This window comes from Dromaius novaehollandiae, chromosome 5 (genome assembly GCF_036370855.1).
Source record: "Dromaius novaehollandiae isolate bDroNov1 chromosome 5, bDroNov1.hap1, whole genome shotgun sequence".
Lineage (NCBI taxonomy): Eukaryota > Metazoa > Chordata > Aves > Casuariiformes > Dromaiidae > Dromaius > Dromaius novaehollandiae.
Window position 1 is genome coordinate 5,692,454 of NC_088102.1, and position 14,680 is coordinate 5,707,133.

The 14,680-nt window shown below is 45.8% G+C and overlaps 1 protein-coding gene across 5 annotated transcripts in view; it reads left to right on the forward strand.

Annotated features, from left to right (window-relative positions):
- The first annotated feature begins 271 nt into the window (after nucleotides 1-271).
- The window catches only part of TMEM260 (transmembrane protein 260), a 40,599-nt gene continuing 26,190 nt past the window's right edge, over nucleotides 272-14,680 (forward strand). For 2 of the 5 annotated variants that reach the window (XM_064511882.1, XM_064511883.1), the window contains exons 1-3: nucleotides 272-434; nucleotides 8,260-8,291; nucleotides 9,044-9,195. In XM_064511882.1, coding sequence (XP_064367952.1) covers nucleotides 311-434; nucleotides 8,260-8,291; nucleotides 9,044-9,195 — 308 coding nt within the window. In that variant the 5' untranslated portion in view covers nucleotides 272-310. Of the gene's footprint in view, nucleotides 435-800; nucleotides 1,786-2,055; nucleotides 2,225-8,259; nucleotides 8,292-9,043; nucleotides 9,196-14,680 lie in introns of those variants that run through there. The other 3 variants (XM_026100027.2, XM_026100026.2, XM_064511884.1) reach the window with 3 other exon arrangements.

The following is a 14,680-nucleotide window of genomic DNA, read 5'->3' on the forward strand; positions in this document are numbered from 1 at the left end:
GTGGTCTCGCCCTCCTGCACTACCGCTCCTCACCGCAGGGGGCGCGGGAGCCCCCTCACCGCGGGCTCCCTCCCCCGGAATGTACCAACTCCTCCCGGTGGGGGGGGGGGGGCGGAGGGAGGACGGCGCTGCTAGCTCGCCCCGCCGGGGCGGCAGCCGCCGCCGTTTCTTTACACTTCCGCCTCTGAGGGCGGCCGCTGCCGGGAGGCGGCTCGGGGGGGGCGGGAAGCGCGGCGACGCGGCGCGGCGCCCCCCGCGGGGCGGCGGGGTGGTGCGGCCCGGCCGCCGCACGCGGAAGCAGCGGGCGCACATGGGGGCCGCGGCCGGGGCCGGGGCCGGGGCCGGGGCGGGTGGCGTCGCCGGGGCGCTCGGCGCTGCCGTGGCGGCCGTGTACGCGGCCACGCTGCCGCCCGCCCTGCCCGGCGGGGACGCGGGTAACGTACCCAGCGCCGCCGGCCCGCCCGCAGCGGGGCCTCCCTGGGGGAAGGGGCGGGCGGCGCCGGCCGGGGGGCGGCCCTGGGGGCGGGCGCCCCGCGGTGGGGGGCGGGGGGCAGCCCATAGGGGCGGTCACCCCATAGAGGTGGTCACTCCATAGGGGGACTCACTCCGTGGGGGCGGGGGCATAGGTGTCATCCCATAGGGACACCCGCCCCATAAGGGCATCACCTTGTGGGGATGGGGGTCACCCCGTTGGGGTCGGTGCATAGGGGTTGTCTCATCAGGGGGGTCACCCCATAAAGGCACCCACCCCATAGGGGTGCCACCTTGTTGGGGCATGGGGGCCACCCCATAGGGGCGCCCACCCCATAGGGGGACTCACTGCATGGGGGTGAGGGCATAGGAGTCATCCCATAGGGACGCCTGCCCCATAGAGGCACCATGTTGTGGGATTGGGGACATGGGGATCACCCTATAGAGGCACTCACCCCAATGGGGCTGGTGCATAGAGGTTGCCTCATTGGGGTGGTCCCCCCATAGGGGCACTTGCCCCATAGGAACTGGCACATCATAGTCACCCCGTAGAGGCTCGTGCCCCATACGGGCTGGTGCGTCACAGTTGCCCCACGGGGGCACTTGCCCCATAGGGGCTGGTGTATCCTGGTTACGCCGTAGGGCTGCTCACAGTCACCCCAGAGAGGTGCTTGCCCCCTTGGGGCTTGTTCGTTGTAGGTAGGTGCTTTGTGGTCGTGCCACCGGGGTTGTGGCGTTGTGGTTGCCCCATGCGGTCGCTGACCCCGCTGGGATTGTGCTTCGTAGTCTGCTGGGACCAGCGCCTGGCGCTTGCCCCACTAGGGCTGGTGTGCGGTGGCCACCCCATGCAGACGGTCGCCCCGTTGCGGCGGGTGTATAATGGTCATCCCTTGGGGCAGTAGCACCCTTGGCGGCTGTGCGTCGTGGTCACCCTGGTAGGGTTGTGCTTGCCATCGCGGTGGCACCTGGTGCCCCGATGCGCTCTGCAGTGTGGGGCAGAGCCAGTCCTGCCCTGTGGCAGCCCTGGGGAGGTGCCTGGAGGGATGGGATGGTCCCTCCAGGTGTTGGAAGGGTTAGTGTGTGCAAAGGAGGTTCAGACTGGTATCAGGAGATGCTCTTTCATGGTGAGGGCAGTCAAGCGTTGGAGCGGGTTTCCCAGCGTGGTTGTGCCGTCTCCATCCTTGGAGGTTTTCTAGTCCAGCCTGGACCCTGAGCAACCTGGTGTGACCAGAGCTGAGCCTGCCTTGAGCAGGAGTTGGACTACAGACGTCTTGAGGTCCCTCCCCACCTCAATGATCCTGCAACCCGATGAAAGTTGAGTTGAATCCAGGCCGAATCTGTGCAAACCAGCTCTGACCCTGCATGTTTTGGAGTGAGCAAGCGGGGAAGGAGCTGGGGGTGCCTTAGGATGCCGGGTGTCATCTCTGCTACCCCGCGGATGGACCGTGCTGTCACAGGACTCTTCTTTGCCACAGTTGGGATGCCTTAGTTGAAAAGTGATTTTTTTTTTTTTGTTCATATCTGATCCACTCCTTCGCACCCCAAATCGTGTTGGTTACTCAAGGTAACTGCTGTTTGTAGCAAATAGTTTCCCTGTATTTGAGCCTTTCAGTGAGGGATCTAGAAAGAGGCCTTGAGGGCAGTCTAGGGCATCAGAGAGCCAGATGTGCCATCGTGCCAGATGTGGCATCATGAAACATGTTTCCTTGGGCCCTTGCTTTCTTCGGTGCATGTAGCTACAGCTGCCACAACAGTAAGATTTATGGATTTGTCTTTCTTAAAGTACAGCTTGCCGACAGTGACATACAAACTCTCTGTTGTTTTGTTTTTCATTTTGCTGATTGGACTGGAAAAAAATTCACTCATTTGGTGCCTTTGTGGTTTTGCTGTTTTAGCCTGGTCTTGCTTAACTTTCTTGCTTTTTGTAACGTGTGTAGCTGTGATTTGGGGACAGGAGGGCTTGTGTTTTTTCAGATGATGCTTTGATTTTTCTCTCATGGATTAGGTACCCAGATGTACTTTTTCTTTTTCATCTTCCAAAAGATTGTTGATTGGGTATGTCCAGCTGTGCCTCCTGACTATCTCCAGTTTTAGATCTAAGCTGCACGTAAAATTCCTTATTAATGAATGGGCTTGAAGTGGATACATATATTTACAGCTTGCAGTGAACACAGGTGTGTGTGTGTGTATGTGTATACACACATATTTTAACTACATTTCTTTAAAATTTTGCTTTTAGTTTTTGTTTAGAGTTATGTGAAAGACAGCATTACCTGGTAGATTTAGGGTGCTTTTTGTATAACCATATTTAAGGCAGCATGTATTTAACATAGCTCTTCACATACAGACGTGAAGTTGAGTAATGATTCAAGTGAGGATTATTTGATTTAAAGATAATAGAAAACAGCTCTTGATTTCATTACACAAAACTCTTCCTAGTTATTTGGCTCTCAGAGGGTTCGTTTTGGCCTGCAGATAGACACTCATGCAACTTTGTATTCTTCATTTTTAGTATACCCACGTTTGTAGGCTCCAGCCTAGATCAGAGGGACCCTGTTGTGCTAGTCAGAGCTGCCAAATATTAAAAGAATTTATTTTTAAATCCCCTCTCCAAAGAACTTACATCCCACACTCCAGACAAGACATGCAAATATGCCCCTTGGTAGGCTGGCTGGTGTGCTGCCTCGTGGCTTTTGCTTCTGCTCCAAAGTTTATAAAGGGCTGTCTTTGCTTATTCTGCTTTTATTAGTTAATATGTGATGATCAATATATTTTCAGTTATTATCATTTTGTCTTCTGAAGTACTCCCTGATGGGAAGTGAACATCTATTAATGCGCATGGTGCCTTTGCTCAGAGCTGTTAGTTCTGTGATAAGCTTCTGGGACCTGGTTTTTAATTGTACTTGAGCTTGATTTTTGCCTCCAGGATGCAAATAACCATTATAAATGTAACAAAGTAGGATTCACTTTCTCCTGATAAGATGATAAATTGACACTGGGATTCGTTCTTTGCTTAATGTAAATTATCCCACTAGATACAGTCAGAAGCCAAACAACAAAAGCAGCACAGAACCAGCCAAACAGGGGTTGGCCCATTTTCCTTGGGTTATTGCATTCATTTTATCCTGTTTCTGGGTTGGGGAGAGGGAAGAATTGCTTTTACCCTAGTTTCTTAAGGCATCAAGGCACCTCCCAGCACAGCATGTGTGTATGTAGAAATGCACATATAAACATAGGGTGTACACCAGTCCTCTGCTAATAACTTCTGACAGAGGTATCAAAGTTACTGAATCCTTGCCTCCTGAAAACAGGGGACTGTTTTCCCTGTTTTTGTTTCACGTTTTAGTAGGTTTCAAGAAATCCACATCAGTGAATTAGGTAAGAGGAGTCACTTGTTGCCTCTAACTCCGTTCTTTTGCTAGGTGTCTGCATAGGCATCACCCTGGGTGCTGGCTTCTGCCACTCCAAGGTGGGTTAAAAAAACCCTACTCTGCTGAGCCGGACAAGGTAACTGGGAGCGGAGGGAGTCTGCACCTTTTGGGGAACTTCTTGGTGCATCTCTGTCCTCAAGCTTTGGACTGACCCTGCTGGGAAAGTGCTGAAATTGTGGATCACTCGTCATGGCCTCATGTACCTTGGTCTGGGTGCTGGAGATGATGCAGGTGGGAAGTAGCACAGATGTGAGGAGAGCAAAGGCTGTGGAGGAGGAGGAGCAGCCGTCAGAGGTGGTGCTGAACAGTGAATTTGGGAAAGGCAGGTTGCGTTGATGGTTAACCATCAGCTGGTGTCTTTGGTATGCTTGTAGGGGAATGAGAAAGGGGCTTTTGAAATTAGACTCTGGTTGAGGTGAGATGTAAGACGGAGGGGTAGTGCTTCCGTGTTTTGTGTGGAGATGCAGAAGTGCCTGTGGGTGCTAGCAAGGATGCTCCACCAATGTGGGGATGTCGCCTGAGATGTTCTCTGCAGAATATCCCCTGGCTGGTCGGACCCTGCTTGTTCCTCATGACCTCCCATCTCCTATTTTTTTGGATTTTCTTCCAAGTCTCTGCTGCCTGAATTGCTTGTGTTTACTGGAGCTTCACCAAGACAGGCTTGTCCCAGCTGTTTTCTCCTCCCTCTTGGGCTTGTCCCAACCAGCTGTCCCAGGGGAGCACACACGTATTGCAGCTGTGGTTTGGAAAGTGCCAGGCCTGCTTGGTACGTGGCGCACAGCCCAGTCTGTGTGTGCTGGGGCAACTGGGTTTTCAGAGTCCGGCAGCACTCGGTGGGAGTGAGTTGAGGGTTGCAGGCAGGATTGTTGTTCCTCCTTGGGAGGAAGATAACCGACTTTAATGGAAAAATAGATTTCTGTAGAGCCGGATTTGAAAATCAATGTAGATGTTCTTCTGAACCCTCCTAAACCAGGATATGTGCTGGCAAAAACTGAAACGACCTCGGAGAACACAGTTCAGTGTATTTTCAAGGTCTTCAGCCAAGCTGTTCTCACTCCCCGGTGCATGTAAGGATACTTGCCTGGGTCCCAGAAGCTGCCATGCCATCTCGTTGTGATAAGACTTCTTGGGTTATTCACCTTGTTGCTCATAGACTCAACAGCCCGTGTGTAGCACCACTGTAATTCAGCCCTGTTGCCTCCTGTTCGTGAGCCAGCCTGGTTGGAGTTAGCGTGAGGTCTCTGCATGGCGTTGCCTGGGGCACTTAGCTTGCCTACGCTTGGGCGTATATCTGAAAGTTACTCCATCAAAATCACTGAAGATATTTGTGTGAGTAAAGAGGTGCTTAAGGATTTGCTGTATCTACTTTCAGGCACGGAGCCTGTTATTTTTTAAGCTATCCATACATTTTTAATTGTTCCTGAAGTTTGCAGTAATCCTAAAATGTAAAAGGCAATAGATATTTTCATTGGCAGCTTTCACATGTTGCTTAGTGTTATAATAAAGAAATGGGAGAATGAATTTCAGAGCTAACTTGAAAGCATCCACACATGTTAAAACAGCTTAAAAAGGGATCAAATAAACTCAAGTTAAAAAAAAAAAAAGATCTTATTTCTGATGTTTCAGACATCAGCTCCCAACCTTGCTGGGGATCAGTCCATTTTCAGCCGCTCTTAGGCCTGCTGCCTGCACACCTTTTTTGGGGAACTGAGTTGGGCAGTTGGGAGTGTATTTACACAAAGACTGTGCAGGAATAAATTCTTCCGTTTGAGTCTGTGTCTGAAGACACCCTGGATCATTTTCTTTCATGGGAAGTAGATTGAAATCATGAAGTTTTGACCAAACGTTGATGCTGTGTTCTTCCTATGTAAGTTCTGTTATGTAATATAATGCTCAGCACTTAAATAGCCCATATAAAGTTTCTAGGGAAAGAGGCTATGCAGCTATTGATTACCCCAGGGACAGGAGGATGCAAAAGCAGAGCTCCCCATCTTGGACAGAGACCTGTAGAGCCTCCGTCTCTGCTACCCCGAGGGCTGGGCCAGCCCTTTCCCTCCCGCGTTACGCGCTCCCTGTCACTTGTCCAGTGGAAAATGATGGGCTTGCAGCCTGGGAAGTGATTTAGAAGGTTTTACTATTTGTTTCCTTAACTCTTCCTAGGCAAAGCTGTGCTGTTTTGCTTTCAAAGCTTGGCAATGGCATGCACAGGACATTCCCCCCCTGCCCCCCCCAGCTTTCTGGTTGGTTTGTGTCTGCATCACTTCGATGTTGTTCTTGCCCATGGTATGGATCAATATCATAGCAATGTGTATTAACCTAATAGGGCGTAATCTTTCAAGTCAATAGCAGGCATTTTAGACTCACGTGTTTCTCTATCCAGGAAGGACTTAGCTGAGCCCGTGGCCACGTCTCGCACGTGAGACCGTGGTGCCCCGGCTGGGCCGGGGGGAAGCGTTGCCGGGAGCCCCAAGCCCGTCTTTACCTGCTGTTCATCCGACGCGTTGGGCTATGGGTAATTCACCTTGCTTAGCAACTGCACAGAAGAGCAGTTGCCAGCATGCTGGGAAAGTCCCTGGAAGCCTAATTTAGGGTTTCCTTTATTAGCATGACCTTTTGCTGCGTGCAGGGTAATTAGTTGTTCAGCCCCCGGTAGCTCCACCTGCCCGAGCGATGCCTTGCAGGTGTTGTCGGGGCCAGGACTTCCAGCCCCACATACTGCTTTTAGCATACGTGGAAGAGGTTAAACCTGGCTCAGTTAAGCAAGGTGAAGCGTGTCCTCAGGAGAGGGCTTTGGGCAGGGGAAAATGCCGGGTGCCTCTGAGTTGTTGCCTGCGCAGAGCTGAGCTGTGCATCCTCCTGGCTGCGCGGTGCTCTGGAAACGCCAGAACCGCTGCAAAGTGAATGAGCAAACTCGGGACGGGCACGTTTCCCGTTGCATCGGCTCTTTTGTGTCCATCTTGCGATAGATTGAAACTTTCTTAAGATAGAGTAGCAATAAAAACAACCGGTGTTTGCAAGCATGGTAAAACCCACATCTGAAAGGCTTTTATGCAGAAAGCCCAAGGGCTGTCCCTTGGGCTCCTCGCGTGCTCTGGATGATAGCTGTAATTTTACAGCAGTAACGAACAGCAATTATAGGTTGACTCACATCTGCCTTTTAAAATATATTGTTTACTGTAACTGTCAAGATTTAAAGTTAACTGTGCCGTTTTTATAATCCTTAGCCCTTATGTTGGATGGTAATGAAGGAACAACGTGCGGAAATAAAATACTATTTATTTAGCATTTAAAACCACAATGCTCTTCATTCCGCATCTTTACGGTGTAATGATGGGCAAAGATACCTCAGCCTTGGCACTCCAGAAATCAGCAATACCTAGGCTGTGCGATAGAGAGATTGGATCGCTCAGTTCGAGGGGGAGAAGTAAAAGAAAGGGTGGGGGGACTTTCTCTTCTGGCATGGCAGGGGTAGCAAATGCTGCAAGGTGTCTCAGATCCTTTCTGTTCTGGGCAGTGACCGAATGCCAGCCGTAATTTTTAATTTAGTTGCTCCTTTGTTGTGCCCATCGTCCTCTAATGTATTTGTGCGTATTGAATGTATTTAATATACGCAGTTCAGTAGCGTTGCAAAATGCTTCCATGTAAAGTGCTCTAAAAATGCCAAGTATTATGCTAACGTGAATCTTTTTGTGGCAGTTATTCATCCTGGCGTAAAATACAAATGAAATGCAAAATCGAAATGGTGTTACATAATGAGAACAGCATTTGAATGTAGTATCCGCTGACAGGTAAAAGCATTACTTTTGAAGCAGATGTTGCAAGGATTCCTCTAGCATCAGGGAACAGCTACGTTCCCAGATACGCGGTTGTAGATTTGCATGCACAATGATTATTTTTACCCCGTTTAAAAATATAAAGCTGTGTTTTTTAATGAGACGCAAGCGGGTTGTTAAGAGACAATGCAGTGTAAGCTCTCCCGGCTCTAATGCTTGAAAGTTATTGAATGAAACATTCTTGGCTTTAAATTAAAAATAGACGCACACACACACGCACACACACACAGAGGCAATAATGCCTGTAACTTGAATATTTCAGGCCATTCTTTAGCAGAGCCTACCTATACCTTAACTTATCTGTTCATAAAAGTCTTGCGAAAACATACAAAAGATATTTTGTGCAATGACATCAGAGGGAGAAAATATTCTTAGAAAATTTCATGCTGTTAAATCTCTGCAGATTTACAGTTTTATCCAGTCAAATTAATGCAAAACCCCAATGCAAGCATTTGGATTTTGAAAACTTTGGAGGAGTGTCATTTCCTAATAGTAATTATTGGTTTTACATTATTTTTTCACAGGGGAGCTGATCACAGCCGCATATGAGCTTGGAGTAAGTATTAGTTTTATTGTTTAATCAATGCTCTCATTAACAGTTTTAGGAATTAAGGAAGTTTAATTAAGCATGGAGTAAAGTAGATTAATTTATTTTCAAACCACAGTTTTTACTAACTTATAAGTACAGCACGCGACAATTTACTTCAAGTTTTAAATCCAATTAAACTAAATTATAAAGCAAAGGCTTTACTGTATATACAGTAGCTGGCTTATTATCAACCCAAATTTTGTATAAGCTGGGGAGAATAAAATAAATCGGGTTAACAATTTTAATAAGTTTTATTATTTAATAAAGTTTATTATGGTGCATGATCCCTTTAGGCAAGACCTTAGGACTGTCAGCGTGGTGGTAATCCGATAGCAGTGTGGTCTTTCAACTTGCTAACCAATAAAATAGTTCAGAATCTGCTTTTTAAAAACAGCCTTTTGAATGACCCTAATATACTGTGAACCCAAACAACAAGCAGTTTAAGGAACGATAATGAAATGTGTCACCTCTTTTCTCAGCGATTCATTATTGCGGGTGATGTGTGTAGCCAAATCCGCTGAAGAAAATATTTGCGAAGTTAAAATTGGCACAAAACGATTGTTACGGAAAAGCCGCTGTTCAAAGACCCTCGTTATTGGCGCTAGACCCCGGCGCGCGGTATCAGGCTCATAGGAGAGCTCGCTGCGGGCTCCGGGGCCGCTGTCGTTTGCTCGCAGCTGTGTGGCAACTTTGTGAAGCCCGTATCGATCTGTCCGTAGGTCGCCCACCCTCCCGGCTACCCTTTGTTCACGCTGCTGGCCAAACTGGTAATTGGGCTGCTCCCCTTCGGGTCCGTTGCCTACCGAGTCAATCTGCTCTGCGGCTTGTTGGGAGCAGCTGCCGCGGCTTTGCTTTTTTACACGGTTTCCAGGTAAAGTCCTTGTCGGTGTTTTCTTGTTGTCATGATTCTGCGAGGGCGTTTCCGCGGCATCGCGGGGCATTTCTCAGGGCACCCTCTGTCCCCCTCCGGCCTGCTAACTAGTGTTTCCCCCTATGTTTCAAGCTGTAATTAGTTCCTCTGATTCAACTAACAGTAGTTTAATCTGAATTTGACCTTCTTTCCTGCACAAAAGCTTTTATTATTTTTTAATAATTATAATAGCAATAATAAAAAGCGCACCCTTTGCCTCACAAAGACGTGACAGGTTGTTCGGTCTTATTATCACAACTCACTGCTCAGTTTAACTAACCAGAACTAATGAAGTTTGTCATTATATAAAGATGCAGATGGTCTGTTTAAATTAACAAGATGAGCTTCACCTATCGGTAAACCGTGAACTTAATTTAATTGCTCCTCTTCGAGGAGGCGGATGGGCAGTTGCCTGCCCGCGGTACCTGCTCCCTTTGCGTGCCCGTGTAATCTCCCCGCTTGCCAGCGGCACGGCGAAAATTCAGCCTGAACACTTGCAGACAGGGTGATACGGACAGCAAAGATCAATATTGGCCGCTTGCACGTATTGCGCTGGCTTGCGGCTTTTCCCCGGCGTAGGTGTTGACTTCGGCGGGAGACCTGCCGTAACCCATCCGTTTTGTGCAGACCTCTCACCCTGCAAAAAAGGAAACAATCGGAGTCGCACGTGGTTTGGGGTTTTGTTAACCCTCCTTGTCTTTGATGTGGAAGTTCTTTCTGCTCTTAACCTTAGCCTGACCCATATTTGAGAGGATTATCGCAACCAATACAAACAATTTCTAATGTTCTTTTGCAGGGAAAATAGGGCACGCTGCTAGACTGGAAACGTTAGTGAAATCTGAAATTATATCAGAATTGTTGATACAGTCTTTGAACGGAGGGACAAAACGCGGCGCTTTATAACTGAGATTATTTTGACAAAGCAGTTTTCTTCAGCCGGTTAATAGAGCTGCTTTACCCCTCGGGTAAAGCTTCCCTGAGACCGTGTGCAACCTAGAAATAAAAGCAGGAATAAACAGCAGGCCGGATCCTGTGCAGCCTGAGAGCCCTGAACTCTCCTAAACTTCTGGGGGAGTGAGAAGTGCCCAAGGCTCCGCAGGATTTGTCTGTCCCAGCGATCTTCCTCTATTCAAGAGGAATTGCTATTTGACTATGTAACATCATGCACATAGCAATGGATCTTAATGCCTGTTTTGTACTGAACTCCAAAGTGTGTATGCAAACATACTGACAGTGCTTGAGTAATTCCTAAATATTTTTACAGACTGATGCATTTAAAGCCATTGCTTTTACTGTTTGATATGTGTAATTAAGTCAGTGTCTGTTAACTTAATATTCTGTACACTAAAGCATATTTTGGAGTATTGGAAGTAGTGTTGCCCTCTTGTGTGCACTGCCAACTGCAGTGTCAGAGCATAATTCATTCTGATTATATTGAAAACTCCCAAAAGGAGTTGCTGAATGTTTGTGAATATTGGCTTTTGAGTTTTTTTTAATTATGGTTGTTCTTACTGTTACAGTTGTTCTTACTGTTACAGTTGTTGTGAAGGTCTGCCCAGATTTTTAGTTTTACCTCAAACATGACAATTCCTCACCTGAACATTTTGTGTATATGAAATCATGTGAAATTTTTCTTCGCTTTAGAGAAATTGGAAATGCAATAGGAAAATAACAAGCTAAGTTTGGGAATTTTTTTACACTTCTAGAGGTTTACATTTATTTGTTGTTTAATTGGATTTGGAAGATATAGGTTCTGTCAAATTTGAAACTTGCATGAAAGAATAGAAAACGTAGAAGTGAGAGATGATAGAGACTATTAAGACTTACAAGAATTATTTCATAGATATAATGCACTGACTGACAGAGTCGCTTATTAAGACTAGCAGTGATTGATTTTTTTTTTAAATGAATTGTGAGGCATTATAGGTCAGTTGTATTTACAAATTACAATGTCATGCTTTTCCTTTTAAACACCTTAAAATTGATTTTTTTTAAAAGAAATTCATTTAGCAAAAAAGTTTTCTCTTTCTTTTGCTATGTAGTTTAAAAAAAATCTTTCTGAAGGTATTTGCTTATTGGCATTGTCGGCTCGAGAGCCTGAAATATTAGAAGGCACCGTGTTTTGTTTTTAACTAGGATTGTAGACCTTTGCAAAGCATCTAAACCAACCCATCCCATCCTTCCGTCATTTTGCGTTTTAATTAAAATTTAGCCGACGAGGTGACCCCCAGAAGCCCTTCGGTACCAAAGGAAAAATAAGCAACGGCTCGTTCTGCCCGAAGAAAGCCGGCGATGTTAATATGAAAATATGTAGATGTTAGGAACACAAATAATTGATGAAGTACATCTCCTTTGGGAGCGACGCAGTTCAAGTGGCAAATCTCTCTCGTCAAACAATAGACACCCTTCAGAAAGGGGGAAGCCATCTCTATGGTAATAGGACTAACAGTGCCCTATTGATTGAGTGGAAGAAGACATTATACAATGTCAGTTGGGTTGTTACAATTTCATTTGTCGTGTGACCTGAACTTAACCTCGAAAACCTTTCTTCTGTCGCTGCAGACCCACCAGCCGGGCACGTTTGCTGTTTACCACCACCGCCAGGCAGGGACGGGGGGGCGACGTGTTTTCCAGCGTACAGTAAATATATTGCTTTGGCAGATTTATCCTTTTGTCGGGCATTTGTTTAAGAGCCGTTTCCCGAGTTTATTCATCCACAGGTCAGGGCAATTTATTTTGCTGCGTAATGAAGGGGTTTTGGTTCCCTCAATAGCGGCGTTTGTTCTGCTTTAGGGGGCCGTTGCAGTGCATGCGGGATGAGGATCGAGTTGTGTTCAGTACGTTTATGCTTTAAACAGACCTCTCCTCTCCCAGGTAATTGCAGGATGCTCTGCGTAGTCGCTGCTTGGATCGATGGAAAGAAACCCCTGCCTCTTTTTTTTTTTTTTTAAACACAGATTTTGCGTCTTAAAACAAAGTTCTGTTGAACCGTGTTCATGCAAAAAGCTCTTTTGTCAGTAATCCAGACCATCACTGAATGAGCATTTTACTCTGTTGAATTAGTTATCAAATATGTTTTTCCCCTCCACGCAGTCTTAATAAATTGCTTGTAATTATCGTAAAATGGCATTTACAAAGAGTTTTCCTAGACTGCTTATAACTGATGCAAATAATTCATCTGTGCTTTGAAAGACAGAGGAACTGCATTATGCTTTTAGGACGCAGAAAGTGCGACTATATGATTGTTTCTTTAAACAAATATTTATTTGTTTTACTGTGGGAGGCAAAGCATAGCAAGTTTACAAAGTAAACCAATTATGTTCTTATAATATGATTGCCAAAGTGTAATTTTCTGCACAGATGCTGCATTCTTTGCATTTCCTGTTGCAAAGAGAAATCGTATGCTTTTCATTGCTTTCAGTGCATTTTTTTTCAGGGTATACCTTTCACAGTTTGGGTCTTGCTATATGTGTATATATTATTGCAGGTGCAGTAGTACAGCAGAAGGTATCATTTTATAAATACTTCTTGTAAGTTTTTGGCAGCTTTATTTTGAACGTGTTGCACACGGACTATTGAAAGGGGAAGATATACATTAAATGGAGCAGTTTACATCTCTTCAGCTGGTGCTCTAGGTATTATGTCAAGTTTTAGACTAAGAGATATATGTTGTTTTTCTCCTCGTACCAGTGTGCTGTGCCAGAAACTGTGGATGTAGATGAAAACTGGAGCCAAGTCTTCTCCCACGGGTAGCAAAAAGGAGCGATAGTAACGTTTTATAATGAAACCATCAAGGTGTTTTGGAAGTGGCACTTTAATATTTTGACTGCTTTGAGGTTTTTTGCTTCAGTTTTTTATGTCCTCAAGCTCTGTGGGGAAGGGCCCCTGTGAATCAAGCGTGCTGGGGTGTTAGGAAGATCTGCTGCCTGTGTTGCACTCTCGAGAGTGAGCTCATGGTTCAAGGGAGGAGGCAGCGGAGGCAAAACTGAGCATGGAAGTTGTGGTTTGCTGGCCATCGGGATGTGTTGCTTCCATAAAACAACCCGGGGCTGGAAAAAGTTGTCTGCTGTGTGTGGCTGGTGGGGAAATGTCCTGCAGATGTACTCCATGTCCTGCAGATGTTCAGGTTTGCAGTAGCAAAAGTAGTCACTGAGCAGTTGACTTTTTTTTTGGCAGGGTCTGAAAAAGACTAGGTGTAAGAAAGAAGTGTTCCCAGCTTGTGTGCCAGAGTTGAACCAAAAGCAGAGAAACTAAGCAGTTGCACGTAGCACAGGGAGATAATGGTTAATTTACCACGTTGTCCCCACAGCGCAGTGAGCTGATGAAATTACACTTTAGAGTGCTTTACACGTTTGCGTGCTGATTATGTTGCTTTTCAGACAGATCAACTCAAGAGGATCTTTGCTGTGGGTAATATAGGGATTCGGGGCAATTTTAAATGTTCCAGGAAGTAGATTACGGAAACGAGTGTGATGAATCCAAAGCGAGGGAGGAATACGTTACCCCAAGCAGAGGATATATTCTGTTCGATTGTTGCACGCTTGACCATCGCTCCATTTGGCAAAGAGCAGCAAATTAAAATACTGTGCTTTAGAGAATAGGGAATCTTCTTACAGAGCATATTTGGATTTTCCAGATTACAGATTATTTTAGATTATTGCCATTGTAGCGCAATATGAAGATCTTCACAGTTTCAAAAGCAGCTATGCATAAGTAACAAGTAGTTACTAAGTTTTAGGAGGAGGAGAAGAATGGAAGGTACTCAAGTATTAATTTTCTTTTAGAAGAATATCTACCATGACCTCTGGCTAATTGATCATACATTTTTTTTCCCTCATACTCGTAATAAAATGGCATTGAGTTCAGTCTGTTTAAAGACATTAACAAATGTGTTCATTTGCATTTTTCTATAAAGTAGGCACATTAGGCTGAAATAACCGTGCTTCGTTTTGAAGAAAAAAAGCAGGGCAGAAACTCTTTTCTTTTTTTTTTTTTAAAGACTGAAGAGTCTTTTCTGACAGCTAGTCAGAGTTAGAATTAGTTCAAGGAAATGTTAATAATGCACTGGCTGGCTTAATCCCTTTGATATCACCAGGTATCCTCCTGTTCATGGGTTAATTGCTTTAAAAGCGAAGGCAATATTCTGAGCGGTGGGCCGCTTCACCTTTTCACAGCTGTTACCATTGAGTGACAACTAAATCCCATGTGTAAGATGAGGAAGAGCTCAATCTCCAATTGGGAGAAAATTTATGTAAACCGCAATCCCTTCAGAATGTGCGGAAGTCATAGACTTTCTTGATTTACTCTGCTTTTCCCAGAAAGCTCTATTGTTCACTTCCCTAAGTCCCATCAACCCTTTGTAGCGGAATATCACAGCGGCAGCAGATAGCTTGAAATATATAAATGCTATCATAGCTCTGATTAATAGCAGTGCTTATGAGTCAAG